General features: G+C 44.4%; 2 protein-coding genes across 7 annotated transcripts in view; one reads left to right on the top strand and one right to left on the bottom strand.

The window, feature by feature from the left end:
- The window catches only part of LOC130277007 (Y+L amino acid transporter 2-like), a 37781-nt gene that overhangs the window by 12630 nt on the left and 692 nt on the right, over window positions 1-24459 (bottom strand). For 2 of the 6 annotated variants that reach the window (XM_056527174.1, XM_056527179.1), the window contains exons 2-4: window positions 17802-18345; window positions 12018-12143; window positions 4912-5056 (exon numbers count right to left, since the gene is read on the bottom strand). In XM_056527174.1, the coding sequence (XP_056383149.1) occupies window positions 4912-5056; window positions 12018-12143; window positions 17802-18306 (776 nt within the window). In that variant the 5' untranslated portion in view covers window positions 18307-18345. Of the gene's footprint in view, window positions 1-4911; window positions 5057-12017; window positions 12144-17801; window positions 18346-22031; window positions 22409-23186; window positions 23735-23799; window positions 23818-24039; window positions 24116-24459 lie in introns of those variants that run through there. The other 4 variants (XM_056527188.1, XM_056527206.1, XM_056527167.1 and 1 more) reach the window with 4 other exon arrangements.
- The window catches only part of CIROP (ciliated left-right organizer metallopeptidase), a 249063-nt gene continuing 247081 nt past the window's right edge, over window positions 22478-24459 (top strand). Inside the window, exon 1 of the mRNA XM_056527154.1 lies at window positions 22478-23296. The gene's annotated coding sequence lies outside the window, so the exon portion shown is untranslated. The remainder of the gene's footprint in view (window positions 23297-24459) is intronic.

The following is a 24459-nucleotide window of genomic DNA, read 5'->3' as shown; positions in this document are numbered from 1 at the left end:
TCCCCTACATCAGTTATGTAATTGATTAAATGTTTTCGCTTCTGTTTACTACAAACCATTGTGATTTTTACAAGATAAATAAGGAGATTTTTTAACACTTACCGTAAAATCTCTTTCTCGAAGGATCCATAGGGGGACACAGACTGTTGGGGGACACAGACAGTGGGTGTATCTTGCTGTCTCTAGGAGGTGTGACACTATGGTAATAAAAAAAGTCAGCTCCTTCCAGCAGGATACACCCGCCTTCAGGCTCTGAGCTAGTCAGTATAAGTTCCAGAGCAATAGGAGACCAATAGTGCAAAGAAAAACCCAAAACTGTCCGAGAACCAGAAGAAAAAACATAACTGAACACACCCTCGGACAGAGAACCAAAGGAAAAAAAACAAAGGGCGGGAGCTGTGTACCCCCAATGGATCCTTCAAGAAAGAGATTTTACGATAAGTGTTAAAAAAATCTCCTTTTCTCTATCGGCTCCATTGGGGGACACAGACCGTGGGACGTACCAAAGCCGTCCCTTGGGTGGGCAGATAAGTAATCAGGCAGACGGCCGATCCTTTGCCGCCTGCAACACTTTGCGAAAGTATGAACTCGGGGAAAAAACTCGAGAAAGTGTGCAAAGACGACCAGGTAGCCGCCTTGCAAATCTGCGAGGCTGAGGCTCTATTCTGGAGAGCCCAGGAAGCCCAAAAGAACGTGTGGAACGAGCCACAACCCTGAAAGGAGGAATCTTCCCCTTACAGCGGCAGGCTTCCGCAATGGCGGACCGAATCCACTGAGAAATGGTGGCCTTGGAAGCAGGTAGTCCCTTGCGACGACCTTCCGTAAGGACGAAAAAGGAATCACACTGACGAAACAAAGAAGTGATGGAGAGATAAGACCGAACAGCCCAAACTACATTCAGCTTGTGTAGTAAGTGCTCCTTAGGATGAGAAGGAGCCGGACAAAAGGCCGAGACCACCTTAGGCAAAAAGGAAGGAACTGGCCGGAAAACAACCTCGTCCTGCTGGATCACCAGAAACGGAGAACGGCAGGAAAGAAATGCCAGTTCAGACACCCTCCGGATGGAGGTGATAGCAACAAGAAATGCCACTTTCCAAGAAAGGAGGCAGAGAGACGCCTCTCTAAGGGGCTCAAAGGGTTCACCCTGGAGGGCACTCAGAACCAATTTCAAGTCCCAAGGGGGAGAAGGTGACCGATGAGGAACAGCATACGCCACTCCTTGCAGGAAGGTACGGACATGAGAAATAGAAACCAGGGGCCGAAACCCGACCCTTAAGGGAACTGAGAGACAACCCCAGTTCCAACCCCGACTGCAAAAAAAGGAGAGAAGACGGGGAACCGAGAAGGTCACCGGGGAGAAGTCCTGAGCTTCACACCAACGAAAATAAAACCAACAAGTACGGTGGTAAATTTGTGTGGAGGAGTGCTTAGGAGCCTAGAGCATGGTGTGAATGACTTGGGAAGAGAACCCGCAGGCCCTCAAAACCGCGGTCTCAAGCGCCACGCCAACAAAAGCAGTGACTGTAAATTGTGGTGGCAAGAGGACCCTGAGAGAGTAGGTCCGGGTGGAGCGGAAGGCGCAGAGGAGCGTCATCCAGGAGCCTGTCTACGCCGACGTACCACGACCTTCGGGGCCAATCTGGAGCAACCAGAAAGGCGAGGACGTCCTCTGCCTTGAGCTTCCTCAGCACCCTAAGAAGGAGCAGAAGAGGAGAGAACAGATAAGGTAGGACGAACCCCGTCCAAGGAATCCACGGCCAGAGCCTGAGGGTCCCGGGACTTGGACACAAATGGAAGGATCTTCTGATTGTGCTGGAACGCGAAGAGGTCCACGTCCGGAAAGCCCCAGAGGTCGCAGAGCTGCGCAAAGACCTCCGGACAAAGAGACCACTTGCCGGGGTCGGGGAGGACCGACTGAGGAATGTGAAATGCCGAAATGGCCGGAACCTTACTTTCCGCCCAGGTGACAATCTTGGTCACCTCGGCCATGGCTGCCGAGCTGCGAGCACCGCCCTGTCGATTATGTACACCACGGCCGTAGCGTTGTCCGACTGAACGCGGACAGGACGGGCCTGAAGACGGGACTCCCAATGAAGAAGACAAAGAAGAATTGCCCGTAATTCCAATATGTTTATCGGAAGAAGGGTCTCCAGGGGAGACCAGAGTCCCTGGACCGTCCAATCCCTGAACACGCCGCCCCAGCCCGACAGGCTGGCAACCGTTGTAACAACCTGCCAGAGAAGGGGAAGAAATGACCGCCCTTGGAGAAGAAGGGGGGAGCGGAGCCACCAGAGCAGAGTGGGGTGGGGGCCTCACTTCATGCAGAAGTGGGCTTGCGGTTGCCCGATTTGGGTGCAAAACGGCCGGACCGGTTGGAGTCCAACTTCCAAGCTGGCGTGCCCGGCACGAGGGAGCCTTCTTGTCCCACGAGGGCGCCTGCCCGGACCCTTAGCTGAAATCAGAGGTCCGAAATGACCGAAAGGAAAAAGGACTTCCTTTGGGAAGAAGGGCAAGCCTTATTTTGAGGTAAGAAGGAACTATTACCTCCCGTTGCCTAAGAGATAATCTCATCTAGGCGTTTGGCAAAAAGACGGCCACCCATAAAGGGAAGCTCAGTGAGAGACCTTTTGGAAGCGGCATACGCATTCCAAACTTAAGCCACATGAAGCGGCGGAGAGCCGCTAAGTGACCCACAGCAAGGCAGAACAACGGCCTGACTATATGGAAGCTGCGCACAGAAAGTCCCCAGCTTCAGAGCATTGGAGAGCCAGAGCAGATAGATCCTCTGGGGGGGATCCCGCTAAGATATCCTGATGGAGCTTTTGGCACCACTCCGACAGGGCCTTGGACACCCATTTCGAGGCGAAGATGGGAAGAAGAGAAGAGCCAGCTGCTCCAGAAGAAAACTTCGCTAAGGATTCTACCTTCTTGTCCGTGGGATCCTTGAAGGCAGCGGCAACTGCCAGAGGCAGTGTAGTCGCCCTAGAGATCCGGGAGATTAGTGGATCCACTGAGGGAGGGGAAACCACCTTAGCGACAAAGTCCTTGACAAATGGATAACATTCTTGGATTGTCTTGATTCCCGGGAACCTCTTGTCTGGATGTTTCCATGCAGATTCCAGAATGTCGTCAAAGTCAGCGTGAGAGCTGAACCTTTGAGGTGCTGGCTTAGCACGATGAAAGGATACTTCTGGATAGACATCCGAAGATCCTGGGTCCTCTAGGTGAAAGGTGTCTCTTATAGCTGTCACCAATGAGTTCACCGTTGCAATTGAGTCCGAGCAGTCCTCTGAGTCAGATGCCGGCTCGGAAGCCTCGTCCACCAGTTCACCAGGGGAAGTGAATGAGTAGAGGCAGTCCTGGAGGGGGGGGCCACCCTGACCAGGTACGCAGCTCTGGCGAGGCAGAGCGGCGATTCCGAAAATGTCCTCTGGAGGAGCGACGTTTGTGCCCAGATGACAGGGGGGGGCGGGACCCACGAGGGGAACGCCCACGTCTATCTGAAGACTCAATGGAATAGTCAGACGAGGCACCCCTAGTACGCTTGTGAGAGCATGAAGCATGAGGGGATGAGGAGCGGGCCTTCTCAGAGGTCCTGCACAGGGAAGACCCCTTCAGGGTGGACACCACTACCCGGGAGGCCTCAGCCACCGAACGGGAGACTTGGGTCAAGTCAGCCATATACTGGGTCAGGGAGAAACCCAGGGTGACGGAGCGGCTGAACCCACCGGGACCGAAAGGGCATCAGGGGGTACCAGGGGGTCTGGGGGAGCAGTGGAGCAGGCAAGGCAAGTGGGCTCGGCAGAGCTAGGCATTTAGGTACTACAGTGTTTACAGACCAAATAAGTCTACGTATCCTGGTAGCTGCAGAGAGGAGAACAGCTCCATGCAGCTAGAGTGAGAAAGGGACGGTCAATGGTAGAGGCACTAACTAGTTTCCCCCCCCCCCCCCCCCCGACTGAAATTCGCGCCCACGCCGCTGATTGGAGGCTGATGCGCGCCTCAGAAGAGCTCTGACAGCCCTGTGGACGGAGCTAAAACCAGGCCGAGAAGGAGCTGTAATGGCGCCCGCTCCTTGTCCCGAGCGCACACGTCATTCGCATATGCGCTCGGGAGAACAGAGCGGGCGGTAAATACGCCGGCAGAGACTGCCGGAGAAAACTAAAGTAAGCCGGCGCTGAGGAGAAAGAGGGAAAGTACTTACCTCAGTCAGAAGAACTTACCTAATGAAGTCTTCAGTGAAGTCTTCAGTCAGCTTTAGTTACCTGCATCATGCCTGGCTGCTATGCACAAGCGAGGCGAGCAGGAAAATAGGGGGACCCGGACCCACGAGGTACCACCCAGGCGCTGACCGTTGGCGAGGGGGGTTAACAGTGCATATATGCAATGGGGAAACAGTGAACCGCAGTTCCTGAGTCCCCACCTGAAAACGGAAAAAAAAGGGAATAAAAAACTAACACGTCCCTATACTAGGAAAATAAAAAAAACAGAAGACCTGGACTGGAGAATCCAGCCCATGTCCACCTCCTTCAGACACTAAGCTTAAACTGATTAGCTCAGAGCCTGAAGGCGGGTATATCCTGCTGGGAGGAGCTGACTTTTTTTATTACCATAGTGTCACACCTCCTAGAGACAGCAAGATACACCCACGGTCTGCGTCCCCCAATGGTCTCGATAGAGAAATACAGTATATATATATATATATATATATATGTGTGTGTGTGTACTGCGGTAGTCACATTTCTGATCTGTGGCAAAGCTATAGGCATTGCAGATGTAGTCTTAACCACTAGTATTCGACTCCATAGAAAGCCACATTTTATCCGACGACTTTATGATCATTTTCCTCCCTCCTAACTACTACTTATGGGGCCTTAATTTCTGCATCTCCCTTACGTTCCCAAATCTTACCTTTCTGGATTTTTTATTTCTTCTGTAACAAAGTTGAGAGTATCCCATCCTGAGTAGGAAAAGAGTGCAGAATACAAGGCCAGAGCAATGTTCCCTACGTCATAGGAGGAACCTTCAAACGAATCTTCAAAATTCTCGGTCTTACCTAAAACCGAGAGACTAAGGTTAACTGAGCAATAAGTAGTAATGTCATTTATATGTTGTAATGATTTCTGCTACAAAATATTCTGGTTAATAAACTCAAGTACATTTGTCAATTCAGGAAAACAATATGTTTATCTTTAGTGACAAAAAAGCCCCCTTCGTATAACAATCTTACAGCATTTGTGATATTGTGTGACACTGAGCAGCGTACTGATAAGATAAAGCTACATTCCTACAGCATGCAAAAGACTGGGCACAGAATAAATGTGTCTATACGTGGCCATGCATGTAAATATTTAGTCTTTTATGTATTTTACAAAATGTTTAAAGGGGTACTCTGGTGAAAAACATTTTTTTTAAATCAACTGGTGCAAGAACATTAAACAGATTAGTAAATTGCTTCTATTTAAAAATCTTAATCCTTCCAGTACTTATGAGCTGCTTTATGCCCCACAGGAAATTCTTTTCTTTTTAAATTTATTTTCTGTCTGACCACAGTGCTCTCTGATGACACCTCTGTCTGTCTCATGAACTGTCAAGAACAGGAGCAAATTCCCATAGCAAACCTCTGCTGCTCTTGACAGTTCCTGACAGGGACAGAGGTGTCAGCAGAGAGAACTGTGGTCAGACAGATCGGTCCTAATTCATTTAGCCTGCGCTCGCTCCCTGCCTGTCAATTAGACAGGGGGAGCGAGACCTGAGAGCGCATTGGCTCCCTGGCTTCACACGCCAGCCCCGCCTCCTGGCATCTACAGGCTGCTGCTGCTCTGCACTCGGGTATGGCTGGGGGGGGGGGGGGGTAGCGCGGTAGCGCTGCAGCAACTTTTGATTTCAACAGGGGGGGAGCGGGGTTCGGGGTAGTGCCGCGGCATACGGCAACTATTGATTTCAATAGGGGGTTCGGGGTAGCACCGCGGCGCTAACAAAGTTATTGTTTTCAACACAGGGTGCCTCCAGTTGTTTCACCACTACAACTCCCAGCATGCCCTGACAGCCAGTAGATGTCAGGGCAAGCTGGTAGTTGTAGTGGTGAAACAGCTGGAGGCACCCTGTATAGTGAACTAAGGGCGGAAGTGTCGGCCCCAGCAGACATCAGTGACATTGTCCCTGCTGGGGGAGTCTGCATGGTAGTGAGCACACTACCAGGAAGACAAAAAAGCATTTTTAATATAGTAAATAAAAAATGTAAAGGCAGGGAAGGGGTTAGGGACAGAAAAAAAAATGGATGGTGGGAGCTACTCTTTAAATAGAAGTAATTTACAAATCTGTTTAACTTTCTGGCACCAGTTGATTAAAAATTTCACTGGAGTACCCCTTAAATGTACTTATCTATGTGCAAAATATGCAAAAACAAGCATTTCAGTAAAGTCAGAATGTAAGATATAATCCTGTAAAAATAGTAAAATATTGTGACCCCTAAATCAACCAACACAGTTAAAGTTATAATAGCTATAGTGTGCCACATTTGTCTTAGCACCAACACAGTTGGTATTTTTATACTGCAGTAAAGATCAGAACAATGATATCTGCAGGATTATGTAGATTTTTGGCAGAGATACATGTACAGATAGATATAACCTTCTTTTTGTATATTATGTACAGATAGGTATATACCCAATATACTACCATCTCCCTGTATAAGGCCAGTTTTGATGCCAGCTCTCACTTCCGCTGTCATCTGTAGCACAGATGGATGACAGCAGAGTAAGGAAAGGACAAGCAAAGGGTCCTGGCTTTTCATTACAGGACAATAGCACAGCTGTGCCATTGTTTTATAATGTAAATGTAGGTAAAAGTGCTCATCTGGTATCTGTTCCCATTATAAGGTAGCAGATGGTCATTATTTGCAACGTATGAAAGAAAAGAAGAAGGGGCACAACAAACCGCACAATACTTAGTTGGGTAAGTATAGGAATTGTCTTCCTATTTATTCATTATTTCAGTATTATATTCAACCTAAACTTCAGAAATGAATGTAAGACTCTGAATGAGAACCGCAAACTGTAAAAATCTGCTCCGATAATGTATCCAAAAAACATATCCAATCCATTTAAAGACTGTAGACTTTAAATAGGAGGTTTGGGGATTAAACTCTGCATTACACTCTACACTGTAGATCAGTTGGTATCCCAGAGGTAGGGCACCAAGTCTTCATGTGTGTACCAAGGGGATATCTTTATTTAAATTTCTCATAAAATGTTTTAATTCATATTCCCAGGAGTGTAGCAATCACAATACCCACAGGGGAAGGGTCCTGCCCAAGGACCTAGGGACTATGCCCTAGATGCCCGATTGAGCACAACTAACAACAGCATGTGCACCAGGAGAGCAGATAGAACACAGAGGTGAGTGAATAAGGGTACTTATTACTATATGGAGCAGACAGAATCTAATGAGGAAGTGCTACTCCACACATCCAGGGTAGGATGGGGGGACTTATTATGGTTGGGCATAGATGGTCTAACTATTATATAGGGAACAGTGTGGGGGAATAGCATGTGGGAGCACAGATGAAGGGTCCATCTACTTAATTAGGATAGACTCCTGTAACGTAGTAAGTGTAGTAAGTCCTGGCACTCAAGCAACAAGGCTCTGTGCACTGAGGATACCAAATATGTTTATTAAAAATGTTTTTATGCTTTTTGGGGGTAAAATGGGAAAAACTGACAATTTGCATTTTTATTGGGGGAGGGTATTTTTCACTTTTTTTTTACTTTTTATTTTTACATTTTTCAACTTTTTTTTTTTAGACTTTTTATGTCCCCCTAGGGAACTATCTATAGCAATCATTTGATTGCTAATACTATTCAGTGCTATGCATAGAGCATAGCACTAATCAGTATTATAGGTCATCTTCTGCTCTGGTCTGCTCGATCTCAGACCAGAGCAGAAGACCCGAGGAGACGGACGGAGGCAGGTGAGGAGATTTCCGTCCACCATTACAGATGATCGGATCCCCGCGGCAACGATCATCTATTTTAACATGCGCATTGCCGCGGATGCCGTGATCTGTACTGATCACTGCATCTGAGGGATTAATGGCAGACATCCACGTGATCGCAGATGTCGGCCATTACCGGCGGGTCCCCAGCTGCTGATAGCAACCGGAACCTGCCATGTATGACGCGAGCACCGCTCCGATGCTCGCGGTCATACGCAGGACCTAAATGTGCAAAGGTGCGCAAAGTACTGCCGAACCAGGATGTACATTTACATCCGTGGTCGTTAAGGGGTTACGTTTTGTGTTATTGCTCTCACACTGGTCGCTGGAAATTCAACATGCCACTTCATGGCAAAGAACTCTCTGAGGATGTGAAAAAAAACAACTGTTTCTCTACATAAAAATAGCCTAGGCTATAACAGGGCAAGACCATACAACAGTTTCACAGGACAGATTTCACTCAGAACCATGCCATGGTCGACCAAAGAAGGAAAAGCATGTGATTAGCACAATATCCACAGATTCTCTTTGGGAAATAGATGTATAAGTCCTGCCAGCATTGCTTAAGAGGTTGAAGGAGTGGGGGGGGGGGGGAATCAGCCTGTCAGTGATCAGACCATACACTACACACTCCATCAAATTGGTCTGCATTGCTGTCACCCCAGAAAGAAGCCTCTTGTAAAGATGGAGCACAAGAAAGCCCACAGTTTGCTGAAGTCAAGCAGACTAAGGACATGGATTGCTGGACCATGTCCTGTGGTCTAATGAGACCAAGGTTCAGATGGTGTCAAGACCAGGGCTGTGGAGTCGGAGTCGAGGAGTCGGACAAAATTTTGGGTACCTGGAGTCGGCAAACAATGCACAGACTCCGACTCCTACTAAATTTAGATTGGAATGTCCCAATTCACAAAAAGTTATAATTAATGACTTCTCTACTGTAAGAATAAAGACCAATGCATGCAGTGCCTCACGTAACCGCAAAACGAACTCGTTAAGTGACCGTGAAGAAGCATGCTTTTCATGTGTTTCACTATATGGCACTCAACACACAATTAGGAGCGGCAATACTTATACTTTCCATAGTGTTGTGTTCTGCTGGTACAGGGAACCCATGGTTAACCTAGCCTCTCACTGATAAGGGATTAAGTATATATGTTTTTTGCAGGACTAGAGACACTTGTATAAGTGAAGTGAATGGAGGGTCAATAGTAGGGATCGACCGATTATCGGTTTGGCCGATATTATCTGCCAATAATCGCAATTTTGGACATTATCGGTATCGGCAATTATCTTGCCGATAATGCCCCACCCCCCCGGCCCGCCTCCACGGCCAGAGCCCGCCGCCGCCACTGCCCCATTGCCTCCCCCATCCCCGGTTTTATAATTACCTGTTCCCGGGGCCTGGGGTCTGCGCTACTTCTGGCTCCTGCGACGCCCTGCAGCGTCCTGCGCACTGCACAATGACGAGTGATGTCCTCAACGCGACGTCACTGTCAGTGCGCACAGTGACAGCTGAGGACGCCGCCGGAGCCAGAAGTAGCGCGGACCCCGGGCCCAGGTAATTATAATACCGGGGATGGGGGAGGCAATGGGGCAGTGGGTATTGGACTAGGGAGGACCCCAGGACAGGCAGAGCCGATAACTTATACCGGAATATCGGTATAAGTTATTGGCTATCGGCCTGAAAGGTCACAGTTTATCGGTATCGACCCTAAAAAGTCGATATCGGTCGATCCCTAGTCAATAATTCAAGACTGAAGCTGTAAACCATTGGAAAAACTGCTGTCATTCAGCTAAGACTATAAAAACTTGTAAACTCCGATTGTTAGCTTAAACTTTAAACATGACTGTGGAATTCTACTAGGGAAATCATGTTTTATAATAAATGCCCCTTTCTGGATCCTCCCACTGCCCTATCTTCAGAAGCAGATCAGCACACAAAAAGGAGAAGGCAGCAGCTTCTGCCCAACTACCTTTCTCTGCTAGAAGAGCTTAGAAGAACTTGGTGGGCTTAAACTGTTCAATACAGTAGACTGTTGGCTTCCCAGCCAGTAGTCCTGTGGTAATGACATGTATATTGCCTTTCTTTCCTTCAAGGAATGTATAAAATATATTTGCATATTAATACAGAGGAGTCGGGGAGTCGGAGTCAGAAGTACAAAAAACTGGGGAGTCGGAGTCGGAACATTTATATCTACCGACTCCACAGCCCTGGTCAAGACTGACTGACAACTCATGGGGCCCACGGGCAATAGATGATCATGGGGCCCTCTTCTGCCCACCCATATGTAAGCCACATCCATATAAATGCTCTGCCCACATACAATAAATGTGATTTTTCAACTACCGATCAAAATGAGGATTTTTTGTTTGCAGGACTAAATGTAATGACATCACTAGTTTTACCACAAAATGGTAAACAAAGCCCCAAAAAATTTTTGGTCATACCAAATAAAATAAAAAGTACCATTATGCAATGCAGTACAATTTAAATAGGTTTTATTTTATTTTACTAGTTTTTAAATAATTATAACTTTTTGTAAGAAAATTAGTATGCTTAAAATTGTCCCCTTATGACCACTATAACACTTTTATTTTTTATTTTTTGCACCGTGATCTGTAGCTTTTACCGGTAACATTTTTGCTGTGATACGATTTTTGGACTGCATTTTATTCATTTCTTTCTGATATATGAAGTGACCATAAATCAGCAATTCTGGACTTTGGTATTTTTTTTATGACTGTTTAATAATTTCATTGACTGTTCGGTTCAAGTAACGGACATTTTGCACGTGGCGATACCACATATGTTTATTTTTGTTTACAATATTTTATTTGGAAAATGGTTGTGATTCAAACTGTTATCGAGGAGGGGATTATTCACATTGATTAAATAAAAAAAATATATATTTTATTCACTATTTTTTAGTCCTCATAAGAAGCTATAACATGGAATCTTGAGATACATTGATAGATATGAGACTGATAGATATTAGTTAGACAGACAGAGAGATTGATAGGGTGCCTCCAGCTGTTGCAAAACTTTGATATCAAGCATGCCAGGACAGGAATGTAACTTAAAGGGGTTCTCCGATGCTTACACATCTTATCCCCTATCCAAAGGATAGGGGATAAGATGCCTGATCCCGGGAGTCCCGCAGCTGGGGACCCCTGAGATCATGCACGCGGCACCCCGTTTGTAATCAGTCCCCAGAGCGCATTCGCTCCGGGTCTGATTACGGGCGACTGCAGGGCCGGCGGCGTGTGACCTAGGCTTACATTGAGGGGCGGAGCATGACGTCACACGCTGTCGTCCCTGTGGTCGCTGGTAATCAGACCCGGAGCAAACACGCTCCGGGGACTGATTACAAACGTGGTGCCGCGTGCATGATCACGAGCATCCCCAGCTGGGGGACTCCCGCGATCAGGCATCTTATCCCCTATCCTTTGGATAGGGGATAAGATGTATAAGCACTGGAGAACCCCTTTAAAAAAAAAAAAAAGAAAAAATGGTGCTGGCAGCAGCGGGCACCCTCTCAGGTCAAGGCCCTTGGGCAGTGCCTGAGTGCCGGACCTGTCAGTCCGCCCCTGGGGTGTACTCACTTATGTGAGATACTGCGTGTGCCCTATACAACTGCTGACTGTCACTGTAACTTATCACCCAATATAATATAAATAGAAAAAGGATTCAGTGGCTGTGTAAGTGATGTGATGTGAAGTTGATCTGATCTGGTTTGATAAACATGCTGTTTGTTGAGTATAATCTTGTGACCTTACAACTGTGTGAGTCAATTTTGACTTTGACAAGATGGGCAAACTGCATAAACGTTCCTGTTAAGGTGGAAGATGATAGCACACACAGTGAGATACTGACTTCTTCCTGTGTGTCATTATGTAGATAACAATTCAGTCCAATAAACCATTGTGCTGACTAAGGTAAATATCTGCTACATGTGCCCTACTGGTACTCAGTGGATCTGCCTTCTGTGTTAACCTCTAGTCAGTATCACCAATAGCTTACCCTGACAGATTTTCACAATTCCAGCAATGATGACAGCGATGAGCGCCAGTACTTTGGCATAAGTGAAAAGATCTTGGACCCGTGTTCCCCACTTCACATATGCACAGTTCACAAAGGTGAGGAGCGCTAGTCAGAAAAAAAAAGTGTTATACAGAGTCTTTCATATAAACCAACATAATCTTAATACTGTAAAACTTTGTTTATTGATGTAATTGCTATATAATGTAGTATATAATGTTGGCATTCTCTAAGATCCTGAAAACTAAAATAATCACATGTACCCTCCACTGACATGTAAAGGGATTGTCTTCTAGACATGGCTGTTTCTATCATTTGATGGGCTTGCTCCAGATGATCCCAGACAATGGTTTTTACTGATGTCCAGTGGTTACATCCCTGGATATGTTACATGCCAGTGGACATCCATTTCAGTTCTGCAGGATGGTAATGTCATCAAAAAGAAAAAAATTCCTGGATACTGTGCTGGGACCCTCAAAATATGGAACTCTGCAGATGTCAAAGATAGGTTTCCATAGACAGTAAAAACACAACTATTCCGTCTGCAGAGTTCCATATCCTGCAGGATACCAGCACAGTATAAAGGATATTTTTTTATCGTTGATGGTATGTTGTTGTCGTATCTACGCCAGCCTGTGTTTGGGGATTGGCGGCTGAACCTGTTTAAACTGCAGCTCCCTCTACTGGAACCACACTGACCAGTGGATCTATAAGGCTTTCCTAGATGTTGTGTCTTCCTACAACACAACAAGGTGATAACCTTACCTACTCAGTACATGCACTTTATCCTTACCACACAATGTTACCCTATGAGGCTCTCTGCTCTTTTTCGTTTCTCTTATATGCATGTCACCTGTCACATGACTTTAAAGTGACCAGCACATCTGCTTTGTGAAATTGTCGAAGATTAAAAGGTACCTCTTATCAAATAAACTTTTGATATATTTTAGATTAATGAATGTTGAATAACTTTCCAATAGAATGTTAATGAAAAATATGCTTCTTTCTATTGTATTTTTCCCGATCAGTCCTGTCAGCAAGCATTTCTGACTCATGCTGGAGTCCTAAACACTCAGAGCTGCCAGCTTGCTTTGTTCACAGCCAAACAGGCTGTGAACAAAGCAGGCTGGCAGCTCTGAGTGTTCTCCTTTGTGAACAAAGCAGACTGGCAGCTCGTAGTGTTTAGGACTCCAGCATGAGTCTGAAATGCTTGCTGCCAGGACTGGTAGGGAGACCCCTAGTGGTCATTTCTTCAAAGTGGAAAATTAAGTAGAAAGAAGTATATTTTTTTTAATAACATGCAATTGTAAAGTTATTCTGCATACATTAATCTATAATATATCAATAGTTTTTTTGATGAGAGGTACCCTTTAAGCAATCAAATAAAGAGGTGGAACAAAGAGAGGGTCTAAGAGGAGCTTCTGCTTAACTATGTCTGAATAACCACAGGCCATACACAGGATAAATCAACTTTATTAGTACACAACAGTAGGATAATACGTTTCGGCACTCACTTGTGCCTTCCTCAGGTCCACCAGATAAAACTAGTCAGTGTCCTGGACAGCTCATGTGCACATCCGTAGTGCTGCAAAGATTGAGAAGAACAGTTCTCCTGAATGCTAGGCACTACTTCTTGCTCTGAACATGCTCACAACTAAGCTGTGCTGCTGGCTCTCTTACGTCCCAAGGGCAGGCACAGAAATGCCACAGAGCCTGCAGAACAAGACATGCTGCAATTTATTACGTACAATAGCTAGTAACGCTGCCTAAAGCAGCTCCAACAAAGCCATTATGTAAAGACCAGGTACTAGAAAGAGTACAACATTTACATTTCAAGACAGAATCTGTCCTTCTGCTTTATAAAATATTTAAGTTAATTGTACTGAACATTAAGGATAAAGCTGCATCAATGTATAATGGAAAGTTCTGCAACTTTCTAACATATGAGATTTCTCGATTTCTACTTGCTGTCAGGGAATGGAAACACTAAAGAGGTACTCCAGAAGAAAAAAAGTTTTCAAATCAACTAGTGCCAGAAAGTTATACAGATTAGTAAACTATATCTAATCAAAAATCTTTAGGCTTCCAGTACTGTACTGCTGCTGTATGCTACAGAAAAAGTTGTGTAGTTCTTTCCAGTCTGACCACAGTGCTCTCTGCTGACACCTCTGTCCATTTAAGGAACTGTCCAGAACCTAAGAAAATTCCCATAGCAAATCTCTCCTGCTCTGGACAGTTCCTGACATAGACAGAGGTGTCAGCAGAGAGCACTGTGGTCAGACTGGAAAGAACTACACAACTTCCTCTTTAGTATACAGCAGCTGATAAGTACTGGAAAGGTTAAGATTTTTATATAGAAGTCATTTACAAATCTGTTTATCTTTCTGGCACTAGTTGATTTTAAATAATTTTTTTCCCCCCAGAGTACCCCTTTAAGGGGATGACAATTTATGTCCAGCTGACACAGATGTATCTTAGAAAAGAAAACTTAAAAAAAAAGTAAGCACCTAAGATAGCTGTCAGCGAAAAACTTGTTGGACAACAGCTATTTCTCCAGTTGCTCCTATACAAATGCAGACTGGACTTGATCAAGCGTACATGTATTCTCATTGGGAAAGCAGAAGTAAACTAAGGCTAGACACCTCTGATGGCAACGGTATACCAACATCTGCTATCGGGGAGAATCGGGACAGCTTTCATCTACTGTATATTACCACATGAAGGCTGGCCATACACCTAACAAAGGCTAACGGATTCCTGTTATCTGTCATTACGGAAGAGAAGTGGGCATGTTGGATCTTATAAGAGGGTACCACAGAGGTGTTTGGCAGAAGCTTCTTCCCTTTCCCTATCCAAATAAACATCAGCAAAGCCAAGCATTCATGTCAGCCAATAAGACAACAGCTATCTCCTATACCTGATCCAGTTGGATGTGATTAAAGTACAGTATTGCACAACTTGATAGTATGCAACAAATTCCAGAAAAATAATTCACTATTCAGTTCTCAATTTCACAGACATTATCATATAGGTCCCATGTGTTTTCCTTCATTGTTGACCCATCCAGCCACCTCTACTGACAAACTGCAGACATGAATATCTATATAGATATATACTGATATACATCTATATGTAGGATGGTTCCATTAATACAGCTAAATAATAAAGAGTCCTGTCCTGCAGTCTCATCAGAAGTGTCCAGTATTTCTACACTGTCAGGCAGCTATTGCGGACATTAGTCATGCTCTTAACTTCTCTCTTTGTAGACAGAGATTTGGCAGATTTTCTGACATCAGTGAGGATGTACTGTACACACTGGTCATGAGACTGTCCTGCTGCTGTCAGCACAAGATCCATGGCCGCACTTCCTTGTGTACCACTTTCCACCCACATCCTGTTAGACACATCAGATTGCTAAAGACAAAAATAAGGGAAGGCCAGCAGACGGGATCATTGAAAAGAGGAAAGCTCCTTCCTACTACTCAGCAGCAGGAGCACACAGAGTTTCACTTCCATATGGGTCTGGAACATGACTTGTATGACATGATAGGTGTCATATACAAGAGATTAAAGGCACACAAAAACTTAAAAGATTTTTTGGAAAATTAAAGCTTCTTTCTTGCAAAACAGCACCCCTCTTGTCCACAGGTTGTGTGTAGTACTGTAACTCAGTCTCATTCACTTCAGTGGAGCTGAGCTGCAATACCAGACACGACCTGTGGCAGGAGTGGGGCTGTTTTGTAAGAAAGAAGACACATTTTTCTAATCTTGGAAATCCCTTTAATATTCACCTGCTGTACAGCTGAATAGCATCTATTTTTCTCTTTTATCTGCTATATTGATCACTTCCTACTTCCTCCTTAAAAGCTAAATAAACCCTTAAGGTACAGGTTAAAGTACAACTGGCAAAAGTCATTGGGGCCATTAGTGAAGCTGGAAGGAGATGGATGCGAGCCGGGGAGTGAAGTGTGTGGTCGCATGCTTCTCCCTGCTCATTCTACTGACTGGGGGTGGTCTCAGGAATGATACCCTAACCGATGAAAACTTTTCACAAGTCTCTGTGACATGACAAAGGTTTTATTTTTTTTCCAAAAATGACACTCGGCAGAGATGCTGTATGGCAGCACAAGGAGCCCTGTTAGGCAATCTGCTGGAGAGGGCTATTTTCGTGACAGGAGTAACGTCAAGTCTCCGTCTCTGGAGCAGCACTCAACACAGAATGCCGGGTGCTGCATGGAGATCGCGGGGAGTCTCAGCGATCCCTGCGATCAGACATCAAACATCTTATCCCCTATCCTTTGGGGGATAAGATGTCTAAGGTTGGAATACCCCTTTAAATGGGTACTCCCCTGGAAAAGCTTTTTTTTTTTTTAAATCAACTGGTGCCAAAAAGTTAACCAGATTTTTAAATTACTTCTATTTAAAAATCTTAACCCCCTCCAGTACGTATCAGCTGCTGTATGTTCCAGAGGAAGTTCTTTTCTTTTTGAATTTCCTTTCTGTCTGACCACAGTGCTCTCTGCTGACATCTCTGCCGATTTTGGGAACTGTTCAGAGTAGAAGCAAATCCCCATAGAAAACCTCTCCTGCTCTAGACACTTCCTAAAATGGACAGAGGTGTCAGCAGAGAGCACTGTGGTCAGACAGAAAATAAATTTTAAAAGAAAAGAACTTCCTGTGGAGCATACAGCAACTGTTAAGTACTGGAAGGGTTAAGATTTTTAAATAGAAGTTATATACAAATCTGTTTAATTTTCTGACACCAGTTGATTTAAAAAAAATGTTTTCCAGGGGAGTACCCCTTTAAGGCAGGAAAGATTTCACCATACATGCATAGGAGTTTGTGTGGAGACCCTCTATATGCAGCAAAGGGCCAATGCAATTGTATGCACACCCTTTACAGCTCCTTACAAAACAGATACATAACACAGATATTCAAGGAATGTCAAACTTTAAAAATACTGGTCCACATTTACTAAAACTGTCTATTTTTGGACAGAATTAAATCTGACACATACTTTGACTTTCTAACCTAAGTTTGGACCAACTATTACTAGCCTTAAACTATGCCAGAATCCTGCTTCAGAATGCTTGTGCAAGTTTGGCGCACAGTGGAGCATCTTGAGCCACGCTACTTTTACCAAAGCTACATCTTTTTACTGAAGCCACACACCCGTTGACCGACCCAGAAAAAAATAGTCTAGACAGGTTGTGACATGATTCTGGTGTACTTTCATTAGTAAATCTAGGCTGTATTTTATAGTTTACATACAGTAGAAATAACATTACTGTCTTTTACTGATCATACATTGCATTTAAAAGCCATATTTGTATTTTTGCTGGCCTTAAAACTGTAACGATCTAGCATTCCTTGCTTGTTTATGTAGTCTTTACACTATTGAAAGTTCTGCATGAATTTATAGCCTATACACTTCTATGGGATTCCGCTGTTCCATTCACACAGCAGAATTTTTGCTGCAGGATTCCCGCTGCAGGAATTCCATTGAAGTGAATTGGCTATAAAGTCATGCAGAATTTTCATACAGAATTCCACTCAGAAATTCTACCATGTGAACATTGCCTAACAGGCAGAATGAAAGCAAGACTAGTAATGCGACATATTTACAAAGGTACACATTTTATGTGGATTTTATTCCCGTACAAACCCAAAAATGGTGTTCAGTGGTGGGAATAACATTATAATGTCTGATTATGTAATTTAGTAAAAAGAAGATGAAACCAACTAAAACAAAGTTTGATTCTTACCTATGCACGCTGCTGCTAGAAGTCTGTTGGCAAAGTACGGAGACTCGCACGATGGGAAAATGGGTTGCACCATGTAGTTGGAGAAAGTAATAGCAATAACCGCTTGGCTCGTAGGCTCAATAATCAGTAGAGAAGTCCATAGCCTAATAAAGGCTATAAAGCCACCAAAAGCCTCCAGGATGTAGGCATAGCTTGCTCCCGACTTGGTGATGGTTGTGCCTAATTCTGCATAACATAAGGCACCAAATATGGAAAATACTCCTCCAACTGCCCAGATCACAAGGGAAAGACCATATGAAGCACTATACATCAAGACCCCTTTTGGTGACACAAAGATGCCAGAGCCAATCATATTGCCCACAATGAGACTGACCCCATTGAGCAATGAGATTTCCTTCTTCAGTTTCATGGATTGCTGGGAGCTGGAGTCGGTTGGAGTTCCATTTTTCCCATTAGGAGTTGGCTCTTCTGTTGAAGCTGGCGTGTATTTAGTGGAGGTACCCATGGTGGAATGAAAGAGTCAGCAGCACAACAGCATGTCCAGCTAGGAGAATAGGAGAGGTCAGAGGGTGAGTGAAATAGCTATGCACATCAAAATGCTACAGCCAGGAATTTTACCTCTTCAGTGCTGACTTATTGTAAACTCTGAACACGCAAGCAATTGGGGATAGCAGGCAGGTGTATGTGGAGGTGAGGGTACTGAGTCTGTTTGATTTATGTTGGTATTAGTCATTTAGTGGATATATACCACTAACATGTCAAGTTTTCAACCTGGAAAATAAAATTTTTAAGCTTTTTTTTTAATGTGGTGGTTTTGCAGGTTGCAGAACCTGAGTAGCAATAAAGAAGGCTATTGTCTATAAATTAGACACACGATAAGTAGACCCACACTATATACCTAAATAAAACCTATCCCTACTTAAAACATAAAACACACTTTTTAACTTCACACAAAACTACACACAGTGTTCTTGTTCTTTTATTACAACAGAACTTAGGAGTACAGTGAAATCTCGTTTAGCGGACACCTCCCAATAGGGGACACCTTCCAATAGGGGACACCTCCCCTAGTTTTTAATTCCCGGCAGAGTCTCATAAGACTTAATGTATTTGCACTCTCCGAATAGAGGACATTCCCAATAGTGGACGCGGACACACCCAATAGGGGATAAAACACTCCCAATAGAGGACAATAGGGGACAAAACACTCCCAACAGGGGACAACCAGGCTTATGTTCCGGCCCTACCTTGTACACAGGGCCACCGTCAGGGGGTACAGCCAATACCCCAGTAAGGGGCCCAGGCCCCCACTGCAGCCCCCTGCAGAAGCCCCAGTACAGAAGCAGAAGACCTCAGTGGTCTCATGCTTCTGTACATCATTCTCCCTCCTACTTCCCTGATCCCCCGTGCCACTTTATTCCCCTTGTGTCAAATCATCCCCCCCTTTTTACCCCCCTGTGCCACATTATTTCCTCTTGATCGCCCCCTGTGCTATTTCATTCCCCTTTTATCCCTTTGCCACTTCATAAAGATTAGAGTGATGAATTTACACAGAGGGTAATAATGGGGGAATTAAATGGCACAGGGGGGATCAAGTGGAACTGATGTGGCACAGGGGGTAAGGGGGATAATTTGACACACGGCATAAGGTGGCACAGGGTATACAGGGCAAATAAAATGATGGGGAGGGGGATAACGGAAAATTAAACGACACTGGGAGATTCTGCTGTAATATTGCTTTTTATCATGTTTTATAGGTAATTATACTGTATTCAGACAGGACAGTATTCAGACATTTAGAAAGGTTTTTGAGCTTTTTTTTTCCAATAGAGGACATCTCTCAATAGTGGACACTTTTTTATTCCACATGAGTGTCTGCTATTGGGAGACTCTACTGTATTTGTGCAACAATCTTGTATTTGGTTACACAGATTCTTATGTGTAGTACTGTAGTATAGAACTGTTATCTGCAATGGCCAGAGCGCCATAGTTCCTTATCTGTTGACCTAAGAGATCCTGTATAATCTTATAGCAAAAGAATAAGAGATAATCTGTAGGGCATTATCCATTTATCTATAGCACTAAGAGCCATTTCTGATCCCAACCTCATCTGTATGGTCAGATATCATTACTGTATGTTCACATTAGTGTTTTTCTGCTGTGGGCAGCAAATTTAGGAGCAACAACCCAAACAGGATACTGTATATAGGAAATATCCACTGTGTAAGACCAGGTCCCTGTTCATAGCCCCTTGCTCTGGGAGTTCCTGAGGTTGTAGGCTTTCCATCATCTGGGGCAAAGAGTAGAAGTGGTCATACACATATGATAGCATTGGCTGACAGCTATCTCTCTCAATCCCCCTCATACATATGAACATGAACACTTGGGAAGCACACTACTGCTAGCTTCCTCTAAAAGCAAAATGATTGGCCAGTTGAAATCCAGCATGCCTGATCCTTCTTCCCTTCTTCCCTCAACTCATTGAAATTAAAGGGTACTCTACCCACAGACATCTTATTCCCTATCCAACTATTTGGATGGGGGAAAAGATGTCTGTGGGCGGAGTACCCTTTTAATGAAGTACGGTGTGGATCTGGCAGGAATACAGCAGGAGGTGTTTTTTTTTTTAATTCTCCCACCGTATCCTTCTGCTGGATCCACAAATCTGAGATGTAGATGTACCCTTAGAGGGTCGTCCAGTTCTGCTGAAATTGTCAGCCGACACATCTAATGTGTATGACCAGCTTAAACTTGCTGCCCTGACCAACATAGGAAACCAAATATTTTGCCAAGGCAGCGATGCTACAAATTTGCTATGATCATTACTTGAAACTGTTCAAACTGTAATACATGGACAATTGCTCTGTGTACATGTACTTAACCTGCAGCCACTATATAATGAATAGGAACCAAAACAACTATGACAATTACAATGGAACAAAGGGACAGAAGCAGTGAAACAAAAAAAACTGGTTGGGTGAAAAAGCCAGGCAGTCACTATCATTCGCCTAAAGTGTTATTATGTTGGTCATTGGTGCCAAGGCAGCGGTCCATCCATTTATAACATGCACATAAAGTGATAGAACTTTCACATCTTTAGAGTTAATGTGTTTAGTGCTGGTCTGATAAAATAATCCTGAACCAGCAGCTTCACCTTTACATAAATGATAAGCAAATGGCATTCTAGGAAGTTAGTCATTAATGCACAGTATATGAGAGCAATGCTCTGATAAGAATTCCCAGGGTTATAGACAACACTCTACGCAGGCTACAGAGGTGTAGCAACTAGCTGTCATCCTGGCATTGCCCTGGTACTGATCACTGCTAAGTCTTGGATATGTTATAATTCTATGGGAGCGTTATGGGGTACCTCTGCTCTACCAGTCACCTGCTCCTCCTCCTGGACATATTCCAGAGCACAAGTTCCAATGATAACATAAATAAGTCACATACACAGTTAAATTGCGGCCCCCAGCCACCCATATAATTCATTCAGTATCAGCTGTATTTGCCATATTCCCATTCTGATTTTCCCAAAACCCAGTGTGCCCCATAATGGAAGGTTTGGATCCAGTAAATGGTCATAGCCATGATCATAATAGATCCTAGAGACAGATCCGCTGTGGATTTCTCTCTCTAGAAGAACCCTAGAAGCATCTTACTCAAACACCACGCGTTCCATCACGATCGGTGACTTCCTCAGGAAGTCACCAATCGTGACGGAACGCGTGGGGTCCTGGGGTCCTGTCCCTGCACACATTGCTATGGATCCTCTGTCTGTGGCTGCCGACATCTGGTGATATTATGTACTCTGTCTGCACTTTGTTCATCTTTGCTATTTAGTAGTTATATTGCATCTGCTTGCCATTTTTCAGAGTTGTTTAGTGTGTCAGCTATACATTGATGTGCTATTGTGTATCAGCAGCCACATTGAGTGTGTATATTACAGGGACAGGACATTGGCGAGGGGGGGTTCATGGCCCCTCTCCCATGTTGGGTCATGCTTTGTTAAGCTTTTTAATTGGTTTTAGCCCTCTGTGTGTATTTTTACTGTATTTTGTAAGTAATAAAGATTATTGATTATATTATATTTATGCTGTCGTGGTGTGCACTCTATACAGTATTTCTTTTGCTCTGGTGTTATGTAGGTCTTCATTATACTGAGCAGTAGCACCCACCGTGTATTCGACTATGTGGTGAGCCCCCCATTTTTTCATAGTGATAATATACCTCCTTCACAGAGCTCTATGGTGCTTTTTCTTTTAGCTTCATATATTTTTATGGTGTTGCAGTGTAGTGAAAATATAAATGCCATTGTCCCAAAAAAGGTGCCAACAGTGAAGAAAAAGTTGCAAACAGAAAGTCAATGTTGGCTTCAGGAAACTTCTGACCACATAGGTGAAAATACAACAAAAATAGTTACTTTTTCCCAAAAAATGTGTAGAGGCATTGGTAGTAAGTGAAGGAGTAATATGAGGGGCTCCAAGATGAGGAGGTGATTTTGGGGTGACCGCGAAGCGTGAGGCAGGGGATAAGTCTAGTCATGACAGGCAGGTGGAGGTATTGTGGGTACAATTGGGTAATGTGAGGGGCTCATGTAGTGTGTGTCTAGTATAGTGGGCTGTGGGTACAGTAGTGTGTGTGTGTGTGTGTGTGTGTAATATGAGGGTCTTTTAGTCTATGAGGTGATTTGGGGGTGACAGTGAAGAGTAAAGCAGTGGATAAGTCTAGTCATGACAGGCAGGTGGAGGCATTGTGGGTACAATTGTGTAATGTGAGGGGCTCATGTAGTGTGTGTCTAATGTAGTGGGCTGTGGGTACAGTAGTGAGTGTGTGTAATATGGGGGTATTTTAGTCTATGAGGTGATTTGGGGGTGACAGTGAAGAGTAAGGCAGTGGATAAGTCTAGTCATGACAGGTGGAGGCATTGTGGGTACAATTGTGTAATGTGAGGGGCTCATGTAGTGTGTGTCTAATGTAGTGGGCTGTGGGTACAGTAGTGAGTGTGTGTAATATGAGGGTATTTTAGTCTATGAGGTGATTTGGGGGTGACAGTAAAGAGTAAGGCAGTGGATAGGTCTAGTCATGACAGGCAGGTGGAGGTATTGTGGGTACAATTGTGTAATGTGAGGGGCTCATGTAGTGTGTGTCTAATATAGTGGGCTGCGGGTACAGTAGTGAGTGTGTGTGTAATATGAGGGTCTTTTAGTCTATGAGGTGATTTTGGGGTGACAGTAAAGAGTAAGGCAGTGGATTAGTCTAGTCATGACAGGCAGGTGGAGGCATTGTATGTGTTCTATGAGGGGCATATACAGAATGGGTGGTAAAGTAGAGATGACAGTGAAATAGTCATGACAAGAAGGGGGTATTGTGGGTCACACTCACAGCTCCTGGAAGCCTTCTGCTGCCCTCGGCTGCTCCTGAGACTGAAGAGGCTGGTAGAGGACAACAACCCCTTTAAGAGCAGGAGCTCATAGCCTGGAGGAGGGTGCAAGGTACAGAAACAACAGGATTTCACAAGAAGACAAGATCACTCAGCGAATTCTGAGTTGTGGAGAAAGCATTTCTTATCAGCAGAGGGGGGAGGTGGATGGAGAGAGCAGGAGGGGGCAGAGAGCACTCAGGGGAGGAAGGTGAGGGAGAAAGTGTCAGGGGGATGGGGGGGATGCTGCTTCATAACAGCCCCAGGAGCCATTCATCCTACAGCCTGTATAGTGACCTATGGCCCTGCCTGGTGCCTCAGCCTCCCAAAGCTTCTTATCCCCCAGAAAATGCTATATTATCAGCTAATCTCCAAGGGAATGCAGTCCCATAGCCTCCACACTTCTATGACAAATCTGTATGGAAAAGTACTATTGCCCTATACACCCACAGACTACTACTCCACTGCTCACTATGGCTCAGTGATGTATGTACAATTTTATGGAAACCCTGCCATTTGCCTTTAAATCTTAAGGTCGGACAATGTACAGTGAATTAAAATATTGGGGAGAGTGACCAAGCTGTCTTAAAGTAAGATTCTTTTTGTTTCCCATAGCAACCCATCTAAACATTCATTTTACCAGTCAACATACAAAATGAAAGCTGAGCTGTGATTGGTTACTATGGACAACAAAGATAATCTCAGGAAGAGATAATCAGGAAGCTTGTAAAGCACTGTTTACTTGTGAAAAAATAACTGCCTAAAATTAAGTCAATATCCCATTTACTGGTTTACATTAGAGAAAGATAAACCTACCAATTTTAGCAGAAGGGGTCAACTTTCTGATGTGTATGGGGGTCTCCTGACTTCCCCTTCATGGCAGATGTTGGTGAGAGAAAGAATGGGTATGTCAGATTTAGACATGTTCTTTGTTCTAATGGAAGATAAGGTGCCAGGGGTTTATTCCCTTCTCACCATTTAGTACACACACATGCTCAGCAGATCTGAGCAAGCGTGTGCATGAAAGTTCAAATATCAGGACAAGCATTGCAATAAAAGAACACTAGACCTATATACTGTATGGACAGACATGTTTCTGGATATGCTGCATTGAAGAACACTACAATCACCCTCTACTGGAGCTGAAATGACTGATAACAGAGGACAATAAACTGCATTCTACATTACAACAAATGGGATGAAGCAGTGCACATAAAACAGCAGCCATCAGTCCCA

This window comes from Hyla sarda, chromosome 1, assembly GCF_029499605.1.
Source record: "Hyla sarda isolate aHylSar1 chromosome 1, aHylSar1.hap1, whole genome shotgun sequence".
In the NCBI taxonomy this organism is placed as follows: domain Eukaryota; kingdom Metazoa; phylum Chordata; class Amphibia; order Anura; family Hylidae; genus Hyla; species Hyla sarda.
Note: the sequence above shows the minus strand (reverse complement) of the source record. Positions and strands in the feature narration are given on the sequence as shown.